The sequence below is a fragment of the Xenopus laevis genome, chromosome 1S, assembly GCF_017654675.1.
Source record: "Xenopus laevis strain J_2021 chromosome 1S, Xenopus_laevis_v10.1, whole genome shotgun sequence".
NCBI classification, from domain to species: domain Eukaryota; kingdom Metazoa; phylum Chordata; class Amphibia; order Anura; family Pipidae; genus Xenopus; species Xenopus laevis.
Window position 1 is genome coordinate 52,644,673 of NC_054372.1, and position 20,468 is coordinate 52,665,140.

General features: G+C 37.6%; 1 protein-coding gene across 2 annotated transcripts in view; it reads right to left on the reverse strand.

Moving 5' to 3' along the window:
- The window catches only part of jade1.S (jade family PHD finger 1 S homeolog), a 44,960-nt gene that overhangs the window by 17,704 nt on the left and 6,788 nt on the right, over nt 1-20,468 (reverse strand). For both annotated transcript variants that reach the window (NM_001091971.1, XM_018236703.2), the window contains 6 exon segments: nt 498-665; nt 2,680-2,891; nt 3,980-4,170; nt 8,902-9,059; nt 12,714-12,787; nt 15,275-15,353. In NM_001091971.1, the coding sequence (NP_001085440.1) occupies nt 498-665; nt 2,680-2,891; nt 3,980-4,170; nt 8,902-9,059; nt 12,714-12,787; nt 15,275-15,326 (855 nt within the window). In that variant the 5' untranslated portion in view covers nt 15,327-15,353.

Below are 20,468 nucleotides of genomic sequence, written 5' to 3' on the forward strand. Positions count from 1 at the left end.
AAATCTAGGTAAGAGTTGTTTAATTTTAGTCCAATATGGTTGGATGTTGGGACATTGCCACATAATAAAGGTGAAATTGCCATCTGGTTGTGTCCACCTCCAGCAGTTATCAGGCAAGTTTGGAAACCTTTTAGATAGTTTTCATGGTACTCTATATCATTGCTAAATTATTTTAAAATTATTTTCCTGTAATCTGGTGCATAAATCATGTTAATAGGCAGACATTGTGACCAATACAAGCCCTATTCGCTCACAGGTGTATATTGCCCCTTTATATTTGTAGTTGTTAAATCATTAAACATAAACTACACTGGGCAAAATATTTTCTTGGTCTACTGAATTAAAAGAAAACATATGAGCACTTCTTAAATATTTTAAAAGACAAAATAAAAAGTTTTGGTGCAAAGTAAGAAAGAGAATGAAACGGCTGCTGCTGCTGTTTTTTTCAGAACTATTAGCTAAAAGTTTTCAAAATTTATAACAGTGATCATTCCCACCTCTGGAATCCAAAGAGCACAACTGACGTGAACCCATTTTGTGCCACTTCTTGTTGGCTTCATGGCTCCACCTTTCTTTGGACACAGCAAACACTTTGGCTGGACCCCCAAGGCACATGTGCGACAAAGCCAGCTTCCTTCAGGCACTTTCAATATTCCATAGCATGCCTATAAAAATACATTTGTGTAAAGTAAGAATTTCCCATGGTTGGCTATGTTTTACACACACCTCATTAAGGCATTTACTGAGAATACTGAGAATGTATGAAAAGACTTTTAATGAACTTGCTAACTTGAATTTGATCAGCAAAACATTCCAAATCCCAATTGCTCATTTTCTGTTGGGTGCGGTCTCCTTTGAAGTTGGAATGTTGAAGATTGAAAAAAGCCGAGTCTGGAGAGCTCCATTCTTTCCAACTTGTGCCAGCACTAAACAGTTATGTTTATACAGTACACATCAGCCAACCAGAGGGTAACTTTCCTATCCTAATGTATAGTAGACTTTTCAATGGGTAGCAGCAATGGCGCAATTTAGCACAATCAGCCTAGCTTTACTAGTTTTGAATACTGAGTGCTTATTGTTAATGGCTTCACCAAAATTATGAAGCAATCATTGTAATTCCAAGCTATTCACTATAACAGCTTGATATGTTTGCCTTGCTGCGCCCAGAGAATTTTGAACACAAATGTTTTTGTTGCATTGTTACTGTAGCTTCATATGCAAAAAATATAAAGGGCAAAATTATATATATATATATATATATATATATATATATATATATATATATATAAATATATAAATTTGTTAATATAGAATGGAAAAACACAAGGACAAATTAAACTTTTAAATCGCTAAGTCTTTATTAAGAAATAACTTACTGAAACTCCGCTTGCGCTCCTCTTCAGAAAAGGCGATCCGGCTATCTATCGTGCGGCACTCGACTTCTACTCCCTGCTTTCCTTATAGGAGATAGCCAGGGAGGAGAAATCGAGCGACGCATGATGGATCATCACCGTGTCACCTTTTCTGAAGAGGAGCGCAAGCGGAGTTTCAGTGAGTTATTTTTTGATGAAGACTTTAAAAGTTTAATATGTCTTTGTGGGTTTTTTTCATTCTATACGAACAATTTTTTTTAAAATTGATGTTACTGATCCTTTAAACAAAAATAATTGTTTTCGTTGCACTAAAGGCTCTTAAAGGACGAAATAAAAAGATTTGTTTTGAAGTAATGAAAATATAATGTACTTTTGCCCTGCACTGGTGAAACTTTTAGAAACATTACTACAGTTCATATAAACATATTTGCCGTGTATCAATGGCAGAAACTGAAATATGGCTAAATGGCTCCTGTTAAACAGTGGATAACAGATAACACAATTATGTTCTACAGAGCATATCTCCTATGTAACTAGAGCCTTTTCTCCTTTGAATGGCTGCCCCATTGCTACACAGCAGCTTATTTATATAAACAATAGTAGTGTTTCTGAGCAAACACAGCAGTCTTACCAGTGCAGGGCAACAATCATTATATTTTCAATGCTTTAAAACACTTTCATTTTTTGATGTTACTGTTCCTTAAGTGGTGCCCTCTGTGGGTGTTTGATTGGATCTTTTGTAACCTTGCTACTGCAATGTTATGAATGGGTTCTTGCACCTTTGTGCCTATGGGGAAAGTAAATGACTCCTAATGTCTTGGAGTGTTCCCACAAACCCCTTTGTATTTAAAAACATTAACAGGAAGGAAAGTCAAGCTTTCATTTGGTTTAGTACCACCCCCCCCCCCCCCCCCACACACACACTTTCCTTCACTGGTGGTCTTGGAGATCCATACCTATGAAAACTACTAATAAAAACCAGGGGAAGATTAGCCAGCATTGCAGAAATATATTTATATATATAATAGCTATTGCATCTACCTACCTCTCTTAAATAGATTAATGTAGAATGGAAAAATGCAACCATTTATTTTTCATAATGAAAAAAAAACCTCAGATTTTGTATGATTTCCAGTATAAGGAAAAAAAAGAAATCATCTAATTCATTCATTTTAATTAAAATTAGAACATGATGATTGGTTTTCTGGTCCAGTTGATTTTATAGATTTTTATTTTGATATGATAGTAGATATAGTAGATATATCAAGTACATTTGGATGTTATCTAAGAGACATATGATACTAACCTGGTGTACACAAATGTTACATTTGTCGCAGAAAACCATTTCATTGCCATCTTCTCCATCCGGAGACTGGCACACGTCACATACAACATCCTCATCATACTCTATGCCCAGACCTTCTTCAGTCTCAATTGCATGGTTCATTTTGTCATAACACTTCTTCTCAAACTCCTCCAAGACTTGTTCCATAGTGTACTCGTCTAGTTGCTGCATGCCTAGATGTACAGGAGACCACATTAAACAAAAGAATGCTGGAAAATTCAAATACAGGTATGGGATCCTTTATCCAGAAAGCTCCAAATTAGGCCATCGCCCACAGACTCTATTTTATCAAATAAATCACATTTATTGAAATGATTTCCAGGATCCTCTACTTGATCACAGCGAAGATATAATTAACCCTTATTAGAGAAAAATCAATCATATTGGGTTTAATTACTCTTTAAAGGGGACCCGTCACCCAAAATAATTATTCAAAACCTTATTTTATCACATTAGTCAATTAAAATGAACTTAAATTACACTATATAAATTATTTGAATCTTGTTTCCGTCAGTCTGGGAATTCATAATTATAGCAAGCAGGCAGGAGCCATTTTGTGGACACTGTTATTAAGGCAAGCCTTGCATTATCTCAGAATCGTTTGTGCACCAGAAAGGGGGACCTGATGTCCATCCCAATGCCCTGGCTACACAATTAATTGGTGAAGAGAACAGGGGAATGTGTGGAGAGCAGTGACATCTAGGAAGTGCTGAATGTTAAGTGAAAGCAATTGTCTGCCCCGCCTCTTTGCCCAGGCATAGAGGAGGGGCAGACAATGTTTGATTGACAGCTGGAATTTTTTAATGAGTGTACAACAGCTATGAATGCTTTAATAAAAAAATATAAATTGGTTTTCATGTTAAATTTTAAGAGGACTTTTACTATACAGATTTGTGTGTCTGAGTGACAGGTCCACTTTAAATGATTTTTTATCAGACTTAAGGGATGGATATCCAAATTACGTAAAGATCCCTTATCCGGAAAACCCCAGGTCCCAAGCATTGTGGGTAACAGGTCCCATACCTGTAATATCTTATCTCCGTGATGGCTAACCCGCATTAGACCAGCTTTTGTTGAGTTATAGCTCACTAGTGGCTTATAGTTACTGAATCCAAAGCTGAATTATCGTTAAAAAACAAACATCTTTTCTAACTAATATCTGTGAATACTGGGTTGAGGAAAGAGAATTACAATAACAAAATCTGTTTTTCTACTTTACAGCGAACAATATAATAAAATGTTGTTCTGGGACCCAACATACCCATTTCTTTGAATTCTTCATTAATTAGCTGCAGCCAGGCAACATCCATCTCATTTAAGTCATAGCGACATACAGCATCTGCCAGAGTTTGGATGTCAACGTATCCAACCTCTGGAGGCTCTGATCCAGATGAATGGATATATTTACGGGGTCTAGTGAAGGTGACCACTTTATCTTTTTCAGCTATTACCCTATTAAAGAAAGAAAATACCCTAATGAAATAATTGTGCAAATTATTTTACCTTTTAGTGCATACTAGATTCAACAGGAAACTACATCAAAGAACAGTATCACATACTTTCTCAGGTAAGGCTACACATGTTCCGAGTTGAATTTTATTAAACAAAAAAGAAAACACAGCTGCACATGACTTATAATAATAGGCATGGCTGCACACCATTCTCACTGATGACTTCTACCCAAGTTTCATAGTCTGCATGTGGGGCAGAGAAAATTTCCATCAGTTTTTCACAGAAATCAACAGGTCTTTTCTTTGAATAGAAAGAAACAACTTTGTTGTATCTAAAGTGTAAATGAGGCATTAGGTATGTGTTTAACAGAATGATAAGCAGCTCATATTAGTACCGTATATACTCGAGTATAAGCCGACCCGAGTATAAGCCGAGGTACCTAATTTTACCTACAAAAACTTGTAACACTTATTGACTCGAGTATAAGCCTAGGGGTGAGAAATGCATCACAGGGTGAACAGCGCAAAGCAGGGTACCGGGACACACATGGGCAGAGAGTGCAGCCTCATACCCCCTTAATGGACACAAGTTGTAGTGACTATAGAATGAGAATTGAGGGGACAATGGTGATAATGTGACAGTGTTTTTCTGGGCTGCTCTGCAGGACTATACTTTTATATGTAAAACTACAGGTCAAGTAGTGGCAATTAGTAAGGAGCCCATTCACATGCCAGCCACTGGCACAGCATAAATGCAGGCAGATGAGCTTGCCCGGTCAGCTTGCAATCCTGCAACGTGTGGCGCCCATTATTAGAGGGATGCTCTGTCACAGCATCCTCCCTCCTGCTCGTCTCTTCTACCTCCCTCCCTGCTGCTCTTCTCCTTTTCTCCTGCTCGTCTCTTCTCCCTCCAGCTCATAATCTTTTAGTTGGGCAGGAGCCAGGGTGTACCCCACCCCCAGTACCTGATCGTGTAGTTGGGCATGGTGCCAGACGCACAGACAGGGAGGCGGACTTGTCAAACACCGCTGTACTCCATCTCCAGCTCGAACTGCAGCTCATCAGGGGCTCCCTGGGGGCGTTGAGGAGCCACACGGAGCAGAACACGGGCAGTGCCTCCCCCCAAACTCAGGCCCTCCAGCAGGCGGCCCACCGTGCGGTTCTGCAGCAACTCTTCTTAGTGAGCCACCGCTGGAGCAGTGCCGTGTCCCGCAGTTTGCCGAACAGCAAAAGTAATATGGAACTGGCAACTCTCCTGTGCTGCAGCCGTCGGCTCTGATTTCAGGTAGACCCGCAGGGAGGCATCGGGCTCCATGGGCCAGAGGGGGGGTGAGAGAGGGGTTCAGGACGGCAGCGGTATAGCAGGAGGACACCGGAAGGAAGTTGTCATCTGTTCTGCACTTCCGCCTCCAGCAACGCGGCACCTGGCTGGCCCTTTTGGAAGTTAGTTTCTCCAATGGGAAGAGATAGCAGGTATTTCCAAATGCGTTAAGCCTCGCACTGCGTGCTGCCCTTTTTTCGTCCTGGGCACCACTGACGTAGACACTTTTATTGAGGGGAGTGATGGTGGACTTTGTGGGAGGTACCGGTATGTGTCTCCCATAACGATGTTGTACAGCAACAGTTTTTTAATTCCTCAGGGTCCTCAGCAACCTCGACTCCAACAAAATATATTTTCCCGGTGCCCTTGCAGCGCTGCACAGCCATTGACTCGAGTATAAGCCGAGGTAGAATTTTTCAGCACTTTTTTGGTGCTGAAAAACTTGGCTTATACTCGAGTATATACGGTAGTTATTTTTGTTTTTTTAAAGGGATTCTGTCATGTTTTTGTAGTAAAGATATTACAAAATTACACTGTGCATACTGCAAATATTTCATTCTACTATTTAAAATTTTATTACTAAACCAATAAATGTACTTTTTAAAGCTCTAACATTGGCTCGCAGCCAGCACTTTATAATGGAACTGCTTTCAGATAAGCTGTGCAACTGAAGGAGTCAAAGTTAGACTTGGGTGTTTAACTATTGAGTGCTATTCTCATATTTGCCTAGTAGCATTTTTATCATTGCAGGTGTCAGGGAACTGTTATCGTTACCTTCCCATTGTTCTGTTTCTAAGCTGCTAAAAGAGGGGATGGAAGGGGATGATATCATTCCAAGTTGCAGTGCAGAAGTAAAGAGTGACTGAAGTTTTTCAGAGCACAAGTTACATGACTGAGGGCACCTGGGAAACTAAGAAAATGTCTATCTCCAAGTAAAACTTCACAATTAAATTTAAAAAAAAACTGTTTGCTCTTTTGGAAAAATAATTTTTCTGCTGGAGCAGCACTATTAACTGATGCTTTTTGGAAAAAACATGTTTTCCAATGACAAAATCCCTTTAAAGAAACAGTTCAGTGTAAAAATTAAAACATTACCCTGCGAAAAACTAACAGCTTCCAAATTCTCAGTTTGAGTTCGGATTTAATGGAAGTAGACAACAAGATGTGGACTAGTTATATATTTATAACAAACAAGGGAAAGATGTGCTCACCATTATTTTTTAAAACCATTAGGCGGGGGTGCAATGAGGCTGTGACCACAAAATACATAAAGACAAATACAAGAGTCCTCTGCACTCAACCCATTATCAATATTAAGGCAGAGACATTTTGTGCATACTGCTACTAAAAAATGCCTTACCCTTTAAACAAAACAGGGATTGTTTGTCCATATATTGCAATATATTTAAGCTGGCCAACTACGTCAAAGTCATCCCATATCTGGTCAGTCCTATGCTTAATTTTCATCTGATTCATTAAGAATTCTATTGCTTCATTATACATTTTACAAATATATAGACACACAATCCCTGTTTTGTTTAAAGGGTAAGGCATTTTTCAGTAGCAGTATGCACAAAATGTCTCTGTCTTAAATATATTGATAATGGGTTGAGTGCAGAGGACCTCTTGTATTTGTCTTGTTATATATTTAACCAAGATAGGTTTCAAAGCACCCAATCAAATGTAAATGTTACGCTATTATGAACAAGCTGGTTGTGGTAACTAACACAAATATAAGCTTAAACTCAATTTGTTGCTGTTTGTGTTGGAGACGGAAGTTGAATAGTGAATTATCTATTGGTCTGGTTGGTAACAGATATTTTTCAGTGTGTAATACTAGAACATAACTGCACAAAGATGAGAAAAAAAAAGGGACCTGAACTCAGTCTTCCACAAAACTGCTCTGCAAAGTAATTTATCCATTAAGCACAAGTTTAACAAATCCAAGGAACTACTGGTATTCTGTTTTATTACTACAGAGAAAAAGGTAATAATTTTTAAAAAGTCTATGGGAGACGGCCTCTCCATAATTAGGCTTTATGGATAACGGGTTTCCAGATAACGGATCCCATTCCTGTACCAAAGAAACAGCAAAATAAGGGGACAGCAGGGCTACAGTGAAAAGTTCCTACCTACTTCCAAATATGTAACACAGTTATTCTATTGAGAACCAGAGTGACACAACTATTTTGGAAAAGGGAAGACTTCTAGGACGGGAGCCAAGAAAATACTGATAACCTCTGTTATTACAAAAAACAGCATGAATATATATTGTAATCTCTTGTATGTTAATTTATTTTATTTTTTTTCAAACAAGGCTGTTCTGTAAATCTGTAATGTGCGGGAAAAATAATACTTTTTACCTGTAGGTTGGTTACAGAGAAAGGAAACAAAGCAAGTAATTACATGCAGGTACACAACTGCTGTATCTCTACAGGAGTTCCCTCAAAAACTAAACTGAACTAATTCACAAGAAACCAAACTAAAATGTCTTCCTACTAATTCCAAAAACTGCTGGTTCAAATCATCATTTCACATTGTGCAAGCACTCAAAATGCAACCATAGCTTTAAGACATGGAATTAGCAATTAATTTTCACCTAACAGACCCAGGAGGTGTAAAAACCCCTGGAAACCAATTTGTATCTGTCTGTCTAAGAGAAAGGATGAGCTTAGACTGTGAATGTTCTTTAACTGTGTGTTCAGATAATGTTGTGCCTGGATATGATGCTTTTAGGTAGAAATAAGAAAAGGGCAAAACATCAAGACATTACAAACTAAATGATTTGAGACTTGCTATAGATAAGTCGAGGGCCTGGGTAATGAAAACAATACAATATTAGCCTCACTGGTGGATAGCATTTTGGCTGCAGGGGTCAATAATCCCTAATTTGAAGTTTAAGAGTGTCATGAGAGGAAGGCAAATAATTCAAAAACTATGTAAAAAAGGCACTCAGGACTCTTCAATTTACTACTCATTCCTGCAGGCCAACCTAGAAAAATTAGTTTTTGGAATACCTTTATCAGCCACATACCTGTTTACACATTCTTACATTTTGATGATCTAGCAAGTGAGCTAATATAGTAAGTCTGATTTTCTATCACTTATTTTCATTGTACATGTTTTTGCCCAATATTGAAAATGACCCATAGATAATAATAGTGTGACAAACTGTTAAAATAAAAACCTGTTAAATGAAATATTAGACATTTTAATACAATAGGACTGCTGCAAAGGCAATCATGGTGAGCATAAATCATATCTGTTCAAACAACATATTCAAATGTTTCTCTAGTCGATAAATGCAGGTATTCTTTCTTTGTTCTTTTTAGGTTTAGCATTCACTCTGTCAAAGAGTTACTTATGCAAAATGTGATCCAAATTTTGAAGCAAATTCTCTAAAAGCCTTACCTGGCAATTGTCTCAGGAATAAACTCTGGGTTCACAGGTACTTGTACCCCCTTTTCCCACTCCTGGCGCCAAGGGTCAGCCAGCACATAATAGTCCTCGGGGTTCAGCTGGTTTGAATCATGCAGCTTCATTGCAGTGATCAAATCTGTTCTGAACACCTGGAAAGACACAACAGAAGATCAACTATGATTTGTTGTTTTGTAAGACGAAATGCGTAAAGGTGGCCATAGACATAACAATTACGATCTTTCTTGGAAAAGATCTTTCCAAGAAAGATCATTTGTTTCAATACACATGTGTGGAGCTGATTTGTCAGATATACAGGTAGATATACAGGTAGAAACAATAGAATTCTACCTGTATCTGATGATTTAGCACTAACAATGGCCACCTTCTAAGGCACCCAATCAAAATTTTCAGTCCAGCCCAATTGACGAGCCGACCAATTTCCAAGTCTTCTGCCGATTTCGGTCGGCTCATATCCCACCATACACGCATCGAATATCATACGAAAATTAGTTTCTGTGCGTCTATGGCCACCTTAAGGCTGTGGACACGATTAACTCACTTTGAACTAACTGCCTGGTGGAAGTTTGCCTTCATTGAGTACCTGCTACAAAGAATTTCAGGTTTGTCTGCTCCCCGTGCTGAGGGCTCAGGGCGGTGCACCTGGGCCTCTTCCCTTATGTGTTAAATAATCATTTTCTACCTTGGAGACCCCAAAAACCTTAGACTTATCAGGTTAAAAAAAACCAAGACCCAGAGACGGAGACTATAAAAGAGCACTTACACCTTGATGATAATTCACTAGATTGATAATACCAGATTGATTTATTGTATCAGAATATTAATTAACATAACAGCAATCATAACTAGTGATGACCGCAAACTTTCTCCAGGTTTCGTCCATAAAAAGACCCCATAGGCTCCAATGGGTGAAAAAAATTGTTGCGTATCGCCCATAGATTTCAATGCATTTGGCAAATTTCTCGCTGCTCCATAAATTTTTCGCGGAACCGGTCCGATTCACCAATTACTAATCATAAACTCATATTCAAAATTACCAAGTATTTACAAAAATGAATTCCTGTGACATTAAAAAAAAAATTAACAACATCTGTTTAAAGAGCTCTTTTTGATTCTAAGCCCCATTTAGGAGCATAGTTCATTTTCCAAATGAACCATGCCCCTAAGCCCAAGCTTTGGGCCTCTCTTTAGCAATTCATAGGCTCTAAAATAGCTTGTTAGTCTTATGTCACACACTTGTGTGGCAGCTCATTTGGCAGTTTAGTTTTCACATAACACCCTGTGTGGGTCAAAAATGTAAACTAGAAGTGTCAATGGACCTGTACCAATCAATGGGTGATTTGATTTAAAAAAAAAAAAAAATTAGCAAGGCAACCAAGCGGGAAATACCATGACACTTTAAAGTTACTGAATCCTTCTCTATTTTTTTATATAAATGTGAACTAAATCTTCACCTGATTTTCAAATAAATCCTAAAAGTAGACGAAGAAAGCCTAGTTAAACAAAAATTATTATATTTGGTCATGTATTTATTGAAAACTTTCACTCAGTATTTAATGTTTAGTCCTGCACACCAACTCTGAGCTTTTGGATGTTGTTGGGTTTCCTTACATGAACTGCTCTTTCCACAATATTTCAATTGAATTAAGGGTTGTGATTTGACTTGGTCATTCCAGAACATTCACTTTATTCTTCTTTAACCATTCTTTGGTAAAATGACGTTTAAGATTAAGGACATTTTCCTTTAGAATTCTCTGGTATAGTTCAGAATTCATTATTCCATCAGTTATGGCACCTGGTCCAGGTTCAGATGCAGCAAAACAGGCCCAAACCAGAGTAATCCCACCATGTTTCACAGATGGGATAGGGTTCTTATGCTCTAACACAGGTTAACTTTCTCTAAATGTAATGAACCTCATTTAAGACAAAAAGTTATATTTTGGCTTCGTTCGTCCACAAAACATTCTTCCAGTATCCTTCTGGTTTGTCCTATTCACATCCAAGTCGTTGCAGCGCACTCCAAAGTCAAAAGGATAGCTCAGATAGGTTGTTGGTTAAAAATTCATCCTTTATTGGTTTACATCAGTTTAAAAGAAGAAATGCTAACACATGGTCTGACGCGTTTCATAACTATGAGAGGTCTCTGATGAAGTACATAGTTACGAAACGCGTCAGACCATGTGTTAGCATTTCTTCTTTTAAACTGATGTAAACCAATAAAGGATGAATTTTTAACCAACAACCTATCTGAGCGATTATTTTGACTTTGGAGTGCGCTGCAAGGACTTGGATTTGAATAGGTGAAAACGTCTCCCTTAGCGACAGACTCGGGGCGGCAGCACCCGGGTCACCCCGTGGAGAGGGTAAGCTGATCCTTATGTATATTTATCTATGAATACAAACAACTGTTGGAAGGAACGTGGGAAGGATTGTGTAATAAACGCAGGGCTCGGGGCAGGCGCACCCGGGCCAATTACCACCAACAGTGAGCGGATTTTAAACCGCTGTAACTTTTAATGTTATAGAGGATCAAGCGGACAGAAATTATTTATATCAATTCAGAATTGGTGTTGGGATATATATTTTGGACTCCTTCTGGTTTGTCCACATGAAACTTCATTTGCAAAACTGGAATATACAGTCATATGAAAAATTTTGGGAACAACTCTCAGCCTGCATAATAATTTACTCCACGTTCAACGTGGTATGTCTTTCATTTCCCAGGAACATCGGAGTACTGGGGTGTTTTCTGAACAAAGGTTTTTAGTGAAGCAGTTTTCAGTTGTATGAAATTAAATCAAAAAACTGGCTCTGCAAAAATGTGGGTACCCTTGTAATTTTGTTAATTTAAATGCATGTAACTGCTCAATACTGATTACTTGGAAAACCAAATTGGTTGGATTAGCTCGTTAAACTTTGAACTTCATAGGCAGGTGTGTCCAATCATGAGAAAAGGTATTTTTCCTAATTCTTCAGGATAATGTTCAAGCATCAGTCACAAAGTTGAAGTTACGCAGGGGTTGGATATTCCAACAAATCAATGACCCTAAACTCACTTCAAAATCTACAAAGGCATTTATGCAAAGGGAGAAGTACAATATTGTGGAATGGCCATCACAGTCTGACTTGAATATCATCGAAAATATATGGAATGATTTGAAGCAGGCTGTCCATGCTCGGCAGCCATCAAATTTAACTGAACTGGAGAGATTTTGTATGGACGAATGGTCAAAAATACCGCCATCCAGACACTCATCAAATGCTATAAGAGGCTGTTACATTTGCAAAAGGAAGCTCAACTATGCACCTTATGCACCTGTCTAATTTCGTTATGATGCATTTTGCATATTTTCCAATTAACTTTATGTCACTGCTGAAATGCTAGTTTCCATAAGGCATGTTATATATTAAAAGGAAATTGCTACTTTGAAAGCTCAGCCAATGATAAACTCCAAAGAATTAAAAAGGGTCCCAAAACTTTTTCATATGACTGTATATATACCAATGGACTGCACCCAGGCTGTTTGTTCTTCAACGCAGGAGTACCGGCATTCAGTGATATCAATACTGGAGCAGCCAAGTTAAGAAAAATGACTACAATAAAGTCTCCCAAATAAATGCACATATAAAATCGCATAAGTCCTTTGAATGTAGACCTTCTGTACAAGATAGAAATAAATATACATAAATACAACCGTAAGGATTTAATAAAAGGCAGTTCCCCTTTAATGAAGCAATGATTCTAGTTTCAGCAGTACTAATGCTGATGGTATCAATGACAATACCTCAGACGGCTTCCTGTCTTCATGCCTAAAACTTGGAAGGAATCTTGAATGCTGAGACCAAGATGTAGAGAGACCTTTAAAATAAAAAGGAAACAGGGAAGAATCTATAAATATTAAGGATTGTGGTTTACAGATTAAGGGGAAACAAATAATGGCGCTTCGGAAATGCCAATTGATTTCATAAAAGAAAATTGATTTTAAAAAAAAAAAAAAAAAAAAAAAATATTTTACACAGCAGAACAAGGTTTTATTAAAATGGTCAATCTGATCATTATGTGCATCCAAGTATATTATACACTAAGAAACTATATTCTACACTGACTACAGCAATTCTTAATGAGTCTTGCGATAATTAGTAAGTATAAGTATAAGTATAAGTAGAGTGCTGGGCTTGAAAAATACCAAACATGCTATCCTTTTGTCTCACACCATAATCACTTTTTAAAAGCAGAACAAAGACTGAACTCTAGTTAGTGATGACTGAGAAGGTTTCTTCTACAGAACCATATTATGTTAGGTCAGCTAGAAAAAACATAAGCAGCTGAATTATGAATGAATGATCAAATTTAAATTTACGTATTTGACCCTTGATAAATCTGCCCCTTAGAATAATTATTAACAATTCCAATAGTTGTTAGAACGCAGTATTGTGTACTGACCCCCAGTGATAATGACTGTGTCAGATAAAATCTGTAGTATAATGTGGTGCACACTAGGTGGTACTACAACAGGATACTGCAGAATAATGATTATATGGTGAAACCTCAATTTTACATATCCCTGATTTTACATTTTCCTGGATTTCATACCATTTTTTTCTGGTCCCCTGAAAAACTTAAAATGGGGGTTCTACTGTATGTGTAAAGTGAAACTTGTTGATGTAGGAGGTTCTGCAGTCATCTTTATGATGCTTTATAATGAAACTTGTACAATATACTACCCTATCATTTCTTTTTGATATAAGCATATTTCCCTGTGTTCTCAGCGCTGACTCACATTTATTCAAATTGTACACCAATACTCCAATAGAGTACAAGACAATATAGGGCTCATTTACAAGTGTCACTGCAAAACGCAAAGTGCGAAAAACAGGTGCAATTTTATTTCCGTGTCCCCCTCCCCGATCAGAATGGAGCACAAGGGCCTATATTTTACCCATCAATACATAGGTGCCTGCATATGGCTATGCTGTAGAGAGACGTGAGTGGGGGGGCCAAAGTGTGTCCCTTAACTTTTGTGTCATAATTTAAAAGACATGAGTCTGTGGCATAAAACTCCAAAAATCATAGTCAGTAGTACAGTTTGATTGTGTTTGAAAAAAATAAAAGGTAATAAAAAAGTACTTTCAACAGTGATCAGTAAACTTTATCTAGAACATCTTACTGAAGGCCAGATCCTTCAGCTAAAAGCTGATGAAGCTACAACAAATATTTGTAGTGGAATTGCCATTGCAATATTTTCAGCATGGAACAATTTTCATATACTGCAAGAACAAACACAACTTTGACTTTCCTTATAGTGTAATTGTTTTATTTCTCTTATCAGTTTATTTGAACAATTAGGTCCATAAATATTTGGACAGACAACTTTTTTTTCTAATTTTGGTTCTGTACATTACCACAATTAATTTTAAATGAAACAACTCAGATACAGTTGAACTGCAGACTTTCAGCTTTAATTCAGTGGGTTGAACAAAAACATTACATACAAATGTGAGGAACTAAAGCCTTTTTTTAACAAAATCACTTCATTGCAGGGGCTCAAAAGTAATTGGACAATTGACTCAAAGGCTATTTCATGGGCAGGTGTGGGCAATTCCTTTGCTATGTCATTATCAATGAAGCAGATAAAAGCCCTGGAGTTGATTTATGGGGGGGGTGCTTGTATGTGGAAGATTTTGCTGTGAACTGACAACATGTGGTCAAAGGTGCTCTCCATGCAGGTGAAACAAGCCATCCTTAAGCTGCAAAATCTACAGTTTGTTACATCCTGAGAAAGAAAGAAAGAAAGCAAGCACTGGTGAACTCAGCAACGCAAAAAGACCTGGACGTCCACAGAAGACAACAGTGGTGGATGATTGCATAATCATTTCCATTGTGAAGAGAAACCCAACAACAGCTAAACAAGTGAACAACACTCTCCAGGAGGTAGTTGTATCATTATCCAAGTCTACCATAAAGAGAAGACTGCATGAAAGTAAATACATAGGGTGCACTGCAAGGTGCAAGCCACTCATAAGCATCAAGAATAGAAAGGCTAGATTGGACTTAGACAGATAAAACCAAGCTCAACCTCTACCAAAATTATGCTTCCATCCTTTGACTCAACAATCTTTTTTTATTAGAAAAAACTTAATCACATTTTTGTACACAATGAGGTATAGTGCCTAGAATTGCAAGGTCTATAATCCACAATAACTTCCAAATTATTTTCAACTAACTATGCAATTCATAAGAACTTTGCTTGCGCCTAGACCCCACTGAATTAGACAAAACATGACACATCATGTCCCACTTTGTTCTTTGAGCCACAAATGAAAATAGACTTGTAAAAGCACTTACTTCCATTGTCATCGGAATCTTCACTGCTGCTTGGGAGACATACTCGTTTCATGGCTTATTAAGGGAAAGGGCTGCCAGTCTGCAAGAGAAGAAATTGTGTAAATAATTGTGCATTAAAAGACAAAAACATTTTTAAAAAATTTTATACACTACTACTGTAATGTATGTGCATGCAAGTACTGCATACAAATTCATATTCTAAAATTGGTCAAGAACTTTTTTGTGCCTCACATATTCAACTTTATTGAAAGCAGCAAGCCAAAAACATACAGTATGCCCCACAGTTATATTAATGTTGTGTTGGGTATGAATGTTCAGAAGAACCTTGTGCACAGGCCAACTCTGATATCACTTAGCCCTGCTGTCATTCTTCAGTTGACTATAGATTATATCTCACATACAGTGGTGTGAAAAACTATTTGCCCCCTTCCTGATTTCTTATTCTTTTGCATGTTTGTCACACTTAAATGTTTCTGCTCATCAAAAACCGTTAACTATTAGTCAAAGATAACATAATTGAACACAAAATGCAGTTTTTAAATGAAGGTTTACGTTATTAAGGGAGAAAAAAAACTCCAAATCGACATGGGCCTGTGTGAAAAACTGATTGCCCCCCTTGTTAAAAAATAACTTAACTGTGGTTTATCACACCTGAGTTCAATTTCAAAGGTTATAAAGCCATTTCTAAAGCTTTGGGACTCCAGCGAACCACAGTGAGAGCCATTATCCACAAATGGCAAAAACATGGAACAGTGGTGAACCTTCCCAGGAGTGGCCGGCCGACCAATATTACCCCAAGAGCGCAGAGACAACTCATCCGAGAGGCCACAAAAGACCCCAGGACAACATCTAAAGAACTGCAGGCCTCACTTGCCTCAATTAAGGTCAGTGTTCACGACTCCACCATAAGAAAGAGACTGGGCAAAAACGGCCTGCATGGCAGATTTCCAAGGCGCAAACCACTTTTAAGTAAAAAGAACATTAAGGCTCGTCTCAATTTTGCTAAAAAACATCTCAATGATTGCCAAGACTTTTGGGAAAATACCTTGTGGACCGACGAGACAAAAGTTGAACTTTTTGGAAGGTGCGCGTCCCGTTACATCTGGCCTAAAAGTAACAGAGCATTTCAGAAAAAGAACATCATACCAACAGTAAAATATGGTGGTGGTAGTGTGATGGTCTGGGGTTGTTTTGCTGCTTCAGGACCTGGAAGACTTGCTGTGATAGATGGAACCATGAATTCTACTGTCTACCAAAAAATCCTGAAGGAGAATGTCCGGCCATCTGTTCGTCAACTCAAGCTGAAGCGATCTTGGGAGCTGCAGCAGGACAATGACCCAAAACACACCAGCAAATCCACCTCTGAATGGCTGAAGAAAAACAAAATGAAGACTTTGGAGTGGCCTAGTCAAAGTCCTGACCTGAATCCTATTGAGATGTTGTGGCATGACCTTAAAAAGGCGGTTCATGCTCGTTAACCCTCAAATAAAGCTGAATTACAACAATTCTGCAAAGATGAGTGGGCCAAAATTCCTCCAGAGCGCTGTAAAAGACTCGTTGCAAGTTATCGCAAACGCTTGATTGCAGTTATTGCTGCTAAGGGTGGCCCAACCAGTTATTAGGTTCAGGGGGCAATTACTTTTTCACACAGGTTTGGATTTCTTTTCTCCCTAAATAATAAAAACCCATTTAAAACACTCATTTAAAAACTGCATTTTGTGTTTACTTGTGTTATCTTTGACTAATAGTTAAATGTGTTTGATGATCAGAAACATTTTGTGTGACAAACATGCAAAAGAATAAGAAATCAGGAAGGGGGCAAATAGTTTTTCACACCACTGTAATCTGTGTTGACCACAGATTAGAGCTATTCTGAAAAGGGTAAAGAACTTGATATTGGGAAAGGATGCTGTAGAATTGCAATAGCAGCAAATGCAGTGCTAACAAACAGTATTTGTCCCATTTAAGTTTCACAATTTAAGACATAAATATGATAAAATCATTTTGTCCATTCTAGCAATTTATGAATGGAGTCTTAAAGGGAAACACATGACACCACTACTGTTTTAATGTCATTTGTTTGCTGCAGAAGACAATTAAATTAACATCAGATGTGAATAAATTATTGCTTCACTTTAATTAACCTTATTAAGGGGTAATTTGTATGACCTATTAAATACATTCAGGCCTGATAAAAATTGCTGACCTTGAGCATGTTTTAGCAAAGAGGGGCTCTGGCCCATGATACTAACAGCATCATACACCATTTTTAGCTGGTTCCTATTGGCTCTTTCAAAACTTCAGGCAGGGCAGGGCAGAGGAGGGAGTTGAAAGTTGGAAACAGACATTTCAGATGAGAAAGTTATTTTGTAGCAGAGCACAGCCTTTTCACAGCAGACAACATACATGACATTTAGAGGCACATTTATCAAGGGTCAAATTTCAAATTCATGTGAGCCTTTGTTTTTTTTGTTTTTTAAAAAACTCCCATAAACTCTAACTTCGACCAATCAAAATTTAATGAAAAAATTTTCTCAGCTCAAATTTAATCAACTTGAAAACTCTAATCGAATTTGATTCAAATTAGAAAAGCTCGAATCAAATTTGATTTGAATTAGAAAAACTAGAATCGAATTAACTTGATTCTAGTTTTTTCTCCGAAAAAAAACTCGATTGTCAGGAAGGCTGCAAACATCACCAGATTGATCCCTGGACCTCTCCCATTGACTTATACAGCAATTCGGTAGAATTAAGGTGGAGAATAGTCAAATTTGAGTTCTTAATTGGCCAGAGTATGATAAATCCCCCCCCAAAAAAATGTGAATATTAGAATTTTCACTTCAACCCTTAATAAATCTGCCCCTTAGTATATTATGGTTTCAGATAACTTAAAAAACAGTAGTTCTCAGATTTTCTCATGGAATTATCCTTTGTTCAGTGTAATAATTATGTTATCAATTTAAATACGATACCAGAAAAATATGAAAGGGTAAAATTGCAATTTGAGTTTGAATATATAAATTGTTATATTCTCCTCTTGGAAATTCCATGACCAGCATTAATTTCTAACGACTCATCAGCTTTAATCCATAAAGCAGAACACAAAGGCAGCTACCCTACCAACAGATCTTTATCTGAATTGACAAATAAAATAATCACAAAATGATGTGCTCCTAGAGTTACACCAACACCTCATTCTGCTAAACTGTACCTTCATCATGCTTCTATGCTCCATCTGTGAACCTGTGGCTTGCACTCATGGTAGATACCTGGATGATAGTAATCTATCTGTACTTTTAGATATTAAACGGAGTTTACCAAATAATGTGCTTATTTTACTTTTTTTTTTTTTTACAAACTCTTTCACAGATAAAAATTTTGTCATTGAATCCCAAATTGTAATTATTAAATATTTCACCCTAAATGTTCAAGAAACCTAAACCACATACCTAAGGATTCAGCAGTATGTTAGCAGCATTGAATGAGTTAAGCACAACACACATTTATAAGCTGTGTGTACAAGGGATCAGATGACATAGTCCATCCTTAGGAGGGTGAATAACATAAATTCTGACCAGGTGCTTTCTTTTTTATGGATGAAGTCCAAAATGGGTGAAGTTTATTTGTGAAAGGTGATTTAAAGTGACAGCTGGGAATGACATGACATGGACGTGTGATACAGCAATGTATCAGAATAAAGCTTTTTCAGAATTTTTCCTCACTTCTAAAAAGTTTTGCAACCAGATGTGAGTAGTGTTTTTGTTATGTTAGTTTTGTAGCACATTAACAAGCTCAGCCTAGTGGCTGACTCAGGATATGGTTCATAAAGCTTTAATAAAAATTAATGTAAACAAGGCAAAAGGGCCAGATGGCATACACCCTGAGGGAGAGAGCTTAGTTCAGTTTTAGACCGGCACCTATTTCTGATTTTCTCAGATTCAATTTCATTTGGTATAGTACCTATGAACTGGAGGAAAGCTGGTCTCCAGTATTTAAAAAGGGATTACGATCTCAGCCTGGCAATTATAGGCCAGTAAGTTTGACATCTGCCGTGGGCAAATTATTTGAAGGCTTGTTAAAGGAGAAGGAAAGCCACAGAGGCATTTTATTGCCAATAAATTAGCTGCAATAGTGCAAACTAGAATTTATTTCTGTAGAATGTTTTACCATACCAATTTATTTCTGTAGAATGTTTTACCATCCTAAACAAACATCTGTAGAAGCTCTCTGTTTGTTTAGGATAGCAGTTGCCATATTAGCTTGTTGTGACCTCATTTCCTGCCTGAATTTCTCCCTGCTCACTTAGAGCTCTGGGCTCAGATTACAGCAGAGAAGGGGGGTGAGGAGCAAACTAAACATGCCTGGGGCAAGGAGGTTTAAACTGAAAACAGGAAGTCTGATACAGAAGCCCATGTGTACACAATAGAAGGAAAGGAATGTGATGTTTCTTTTGACATAGGACTCAGAGCAGCATTACTTTGAAGGTTTACAGGTATATTTAGGTGACCTTTCTGATAAAGCTTACTTAGTTTGAACCTTTCCTTCTCCTTTAAGGGATCACATTCAAAATGTTGTCCTAGTAAGTGGCATAATGAGCAGCAATCAGCATGGCTTTATGAAGGATAGGCCATGTCAGACAAATTTCTTAGGTTCTTAGTGGGGTCGGTATTGGGTCTACTTTTATTTAACTTGATCATTAATTATTTAGGGGAGGGTATTATAAGTAATCAGTGTCTGCAGATGACACAAAACTATCCAGCCCAATTAATTCCATCCAGGATGTGGCATCCTTGCAACATGATCTTGACAAACTGGCAATCTGGGCAGCTAAGTGGCAAATGAGATTCAATGTTGGTAAATGTAAAGTCATGCACCCGGGATGTAAAAATATTCAAGCCACTTATACCCTTAATGGGACTAGGCAAATCCATAATAGAAAAGGCAGTGGGATCCTTGGGATAATAAACTTGGTCGTAGCAAGCAATGCCAGTCAGCAGCATCAAGGACAAATAAGCTGTATTAAAAGGGGCATAGATTCACCTAGAATATGTCATGCAGTTTTGGTCTCCATCACTCAAACAGGACATTATTGAATTAGAGAGGGCACAGAGAACTGCAACTAAGCTGGTAAAAGATATGGAAAATCTTAGCTATGAGGAAAGACTGGCCAAGTTGGCATTCTTCACGTTGGAGA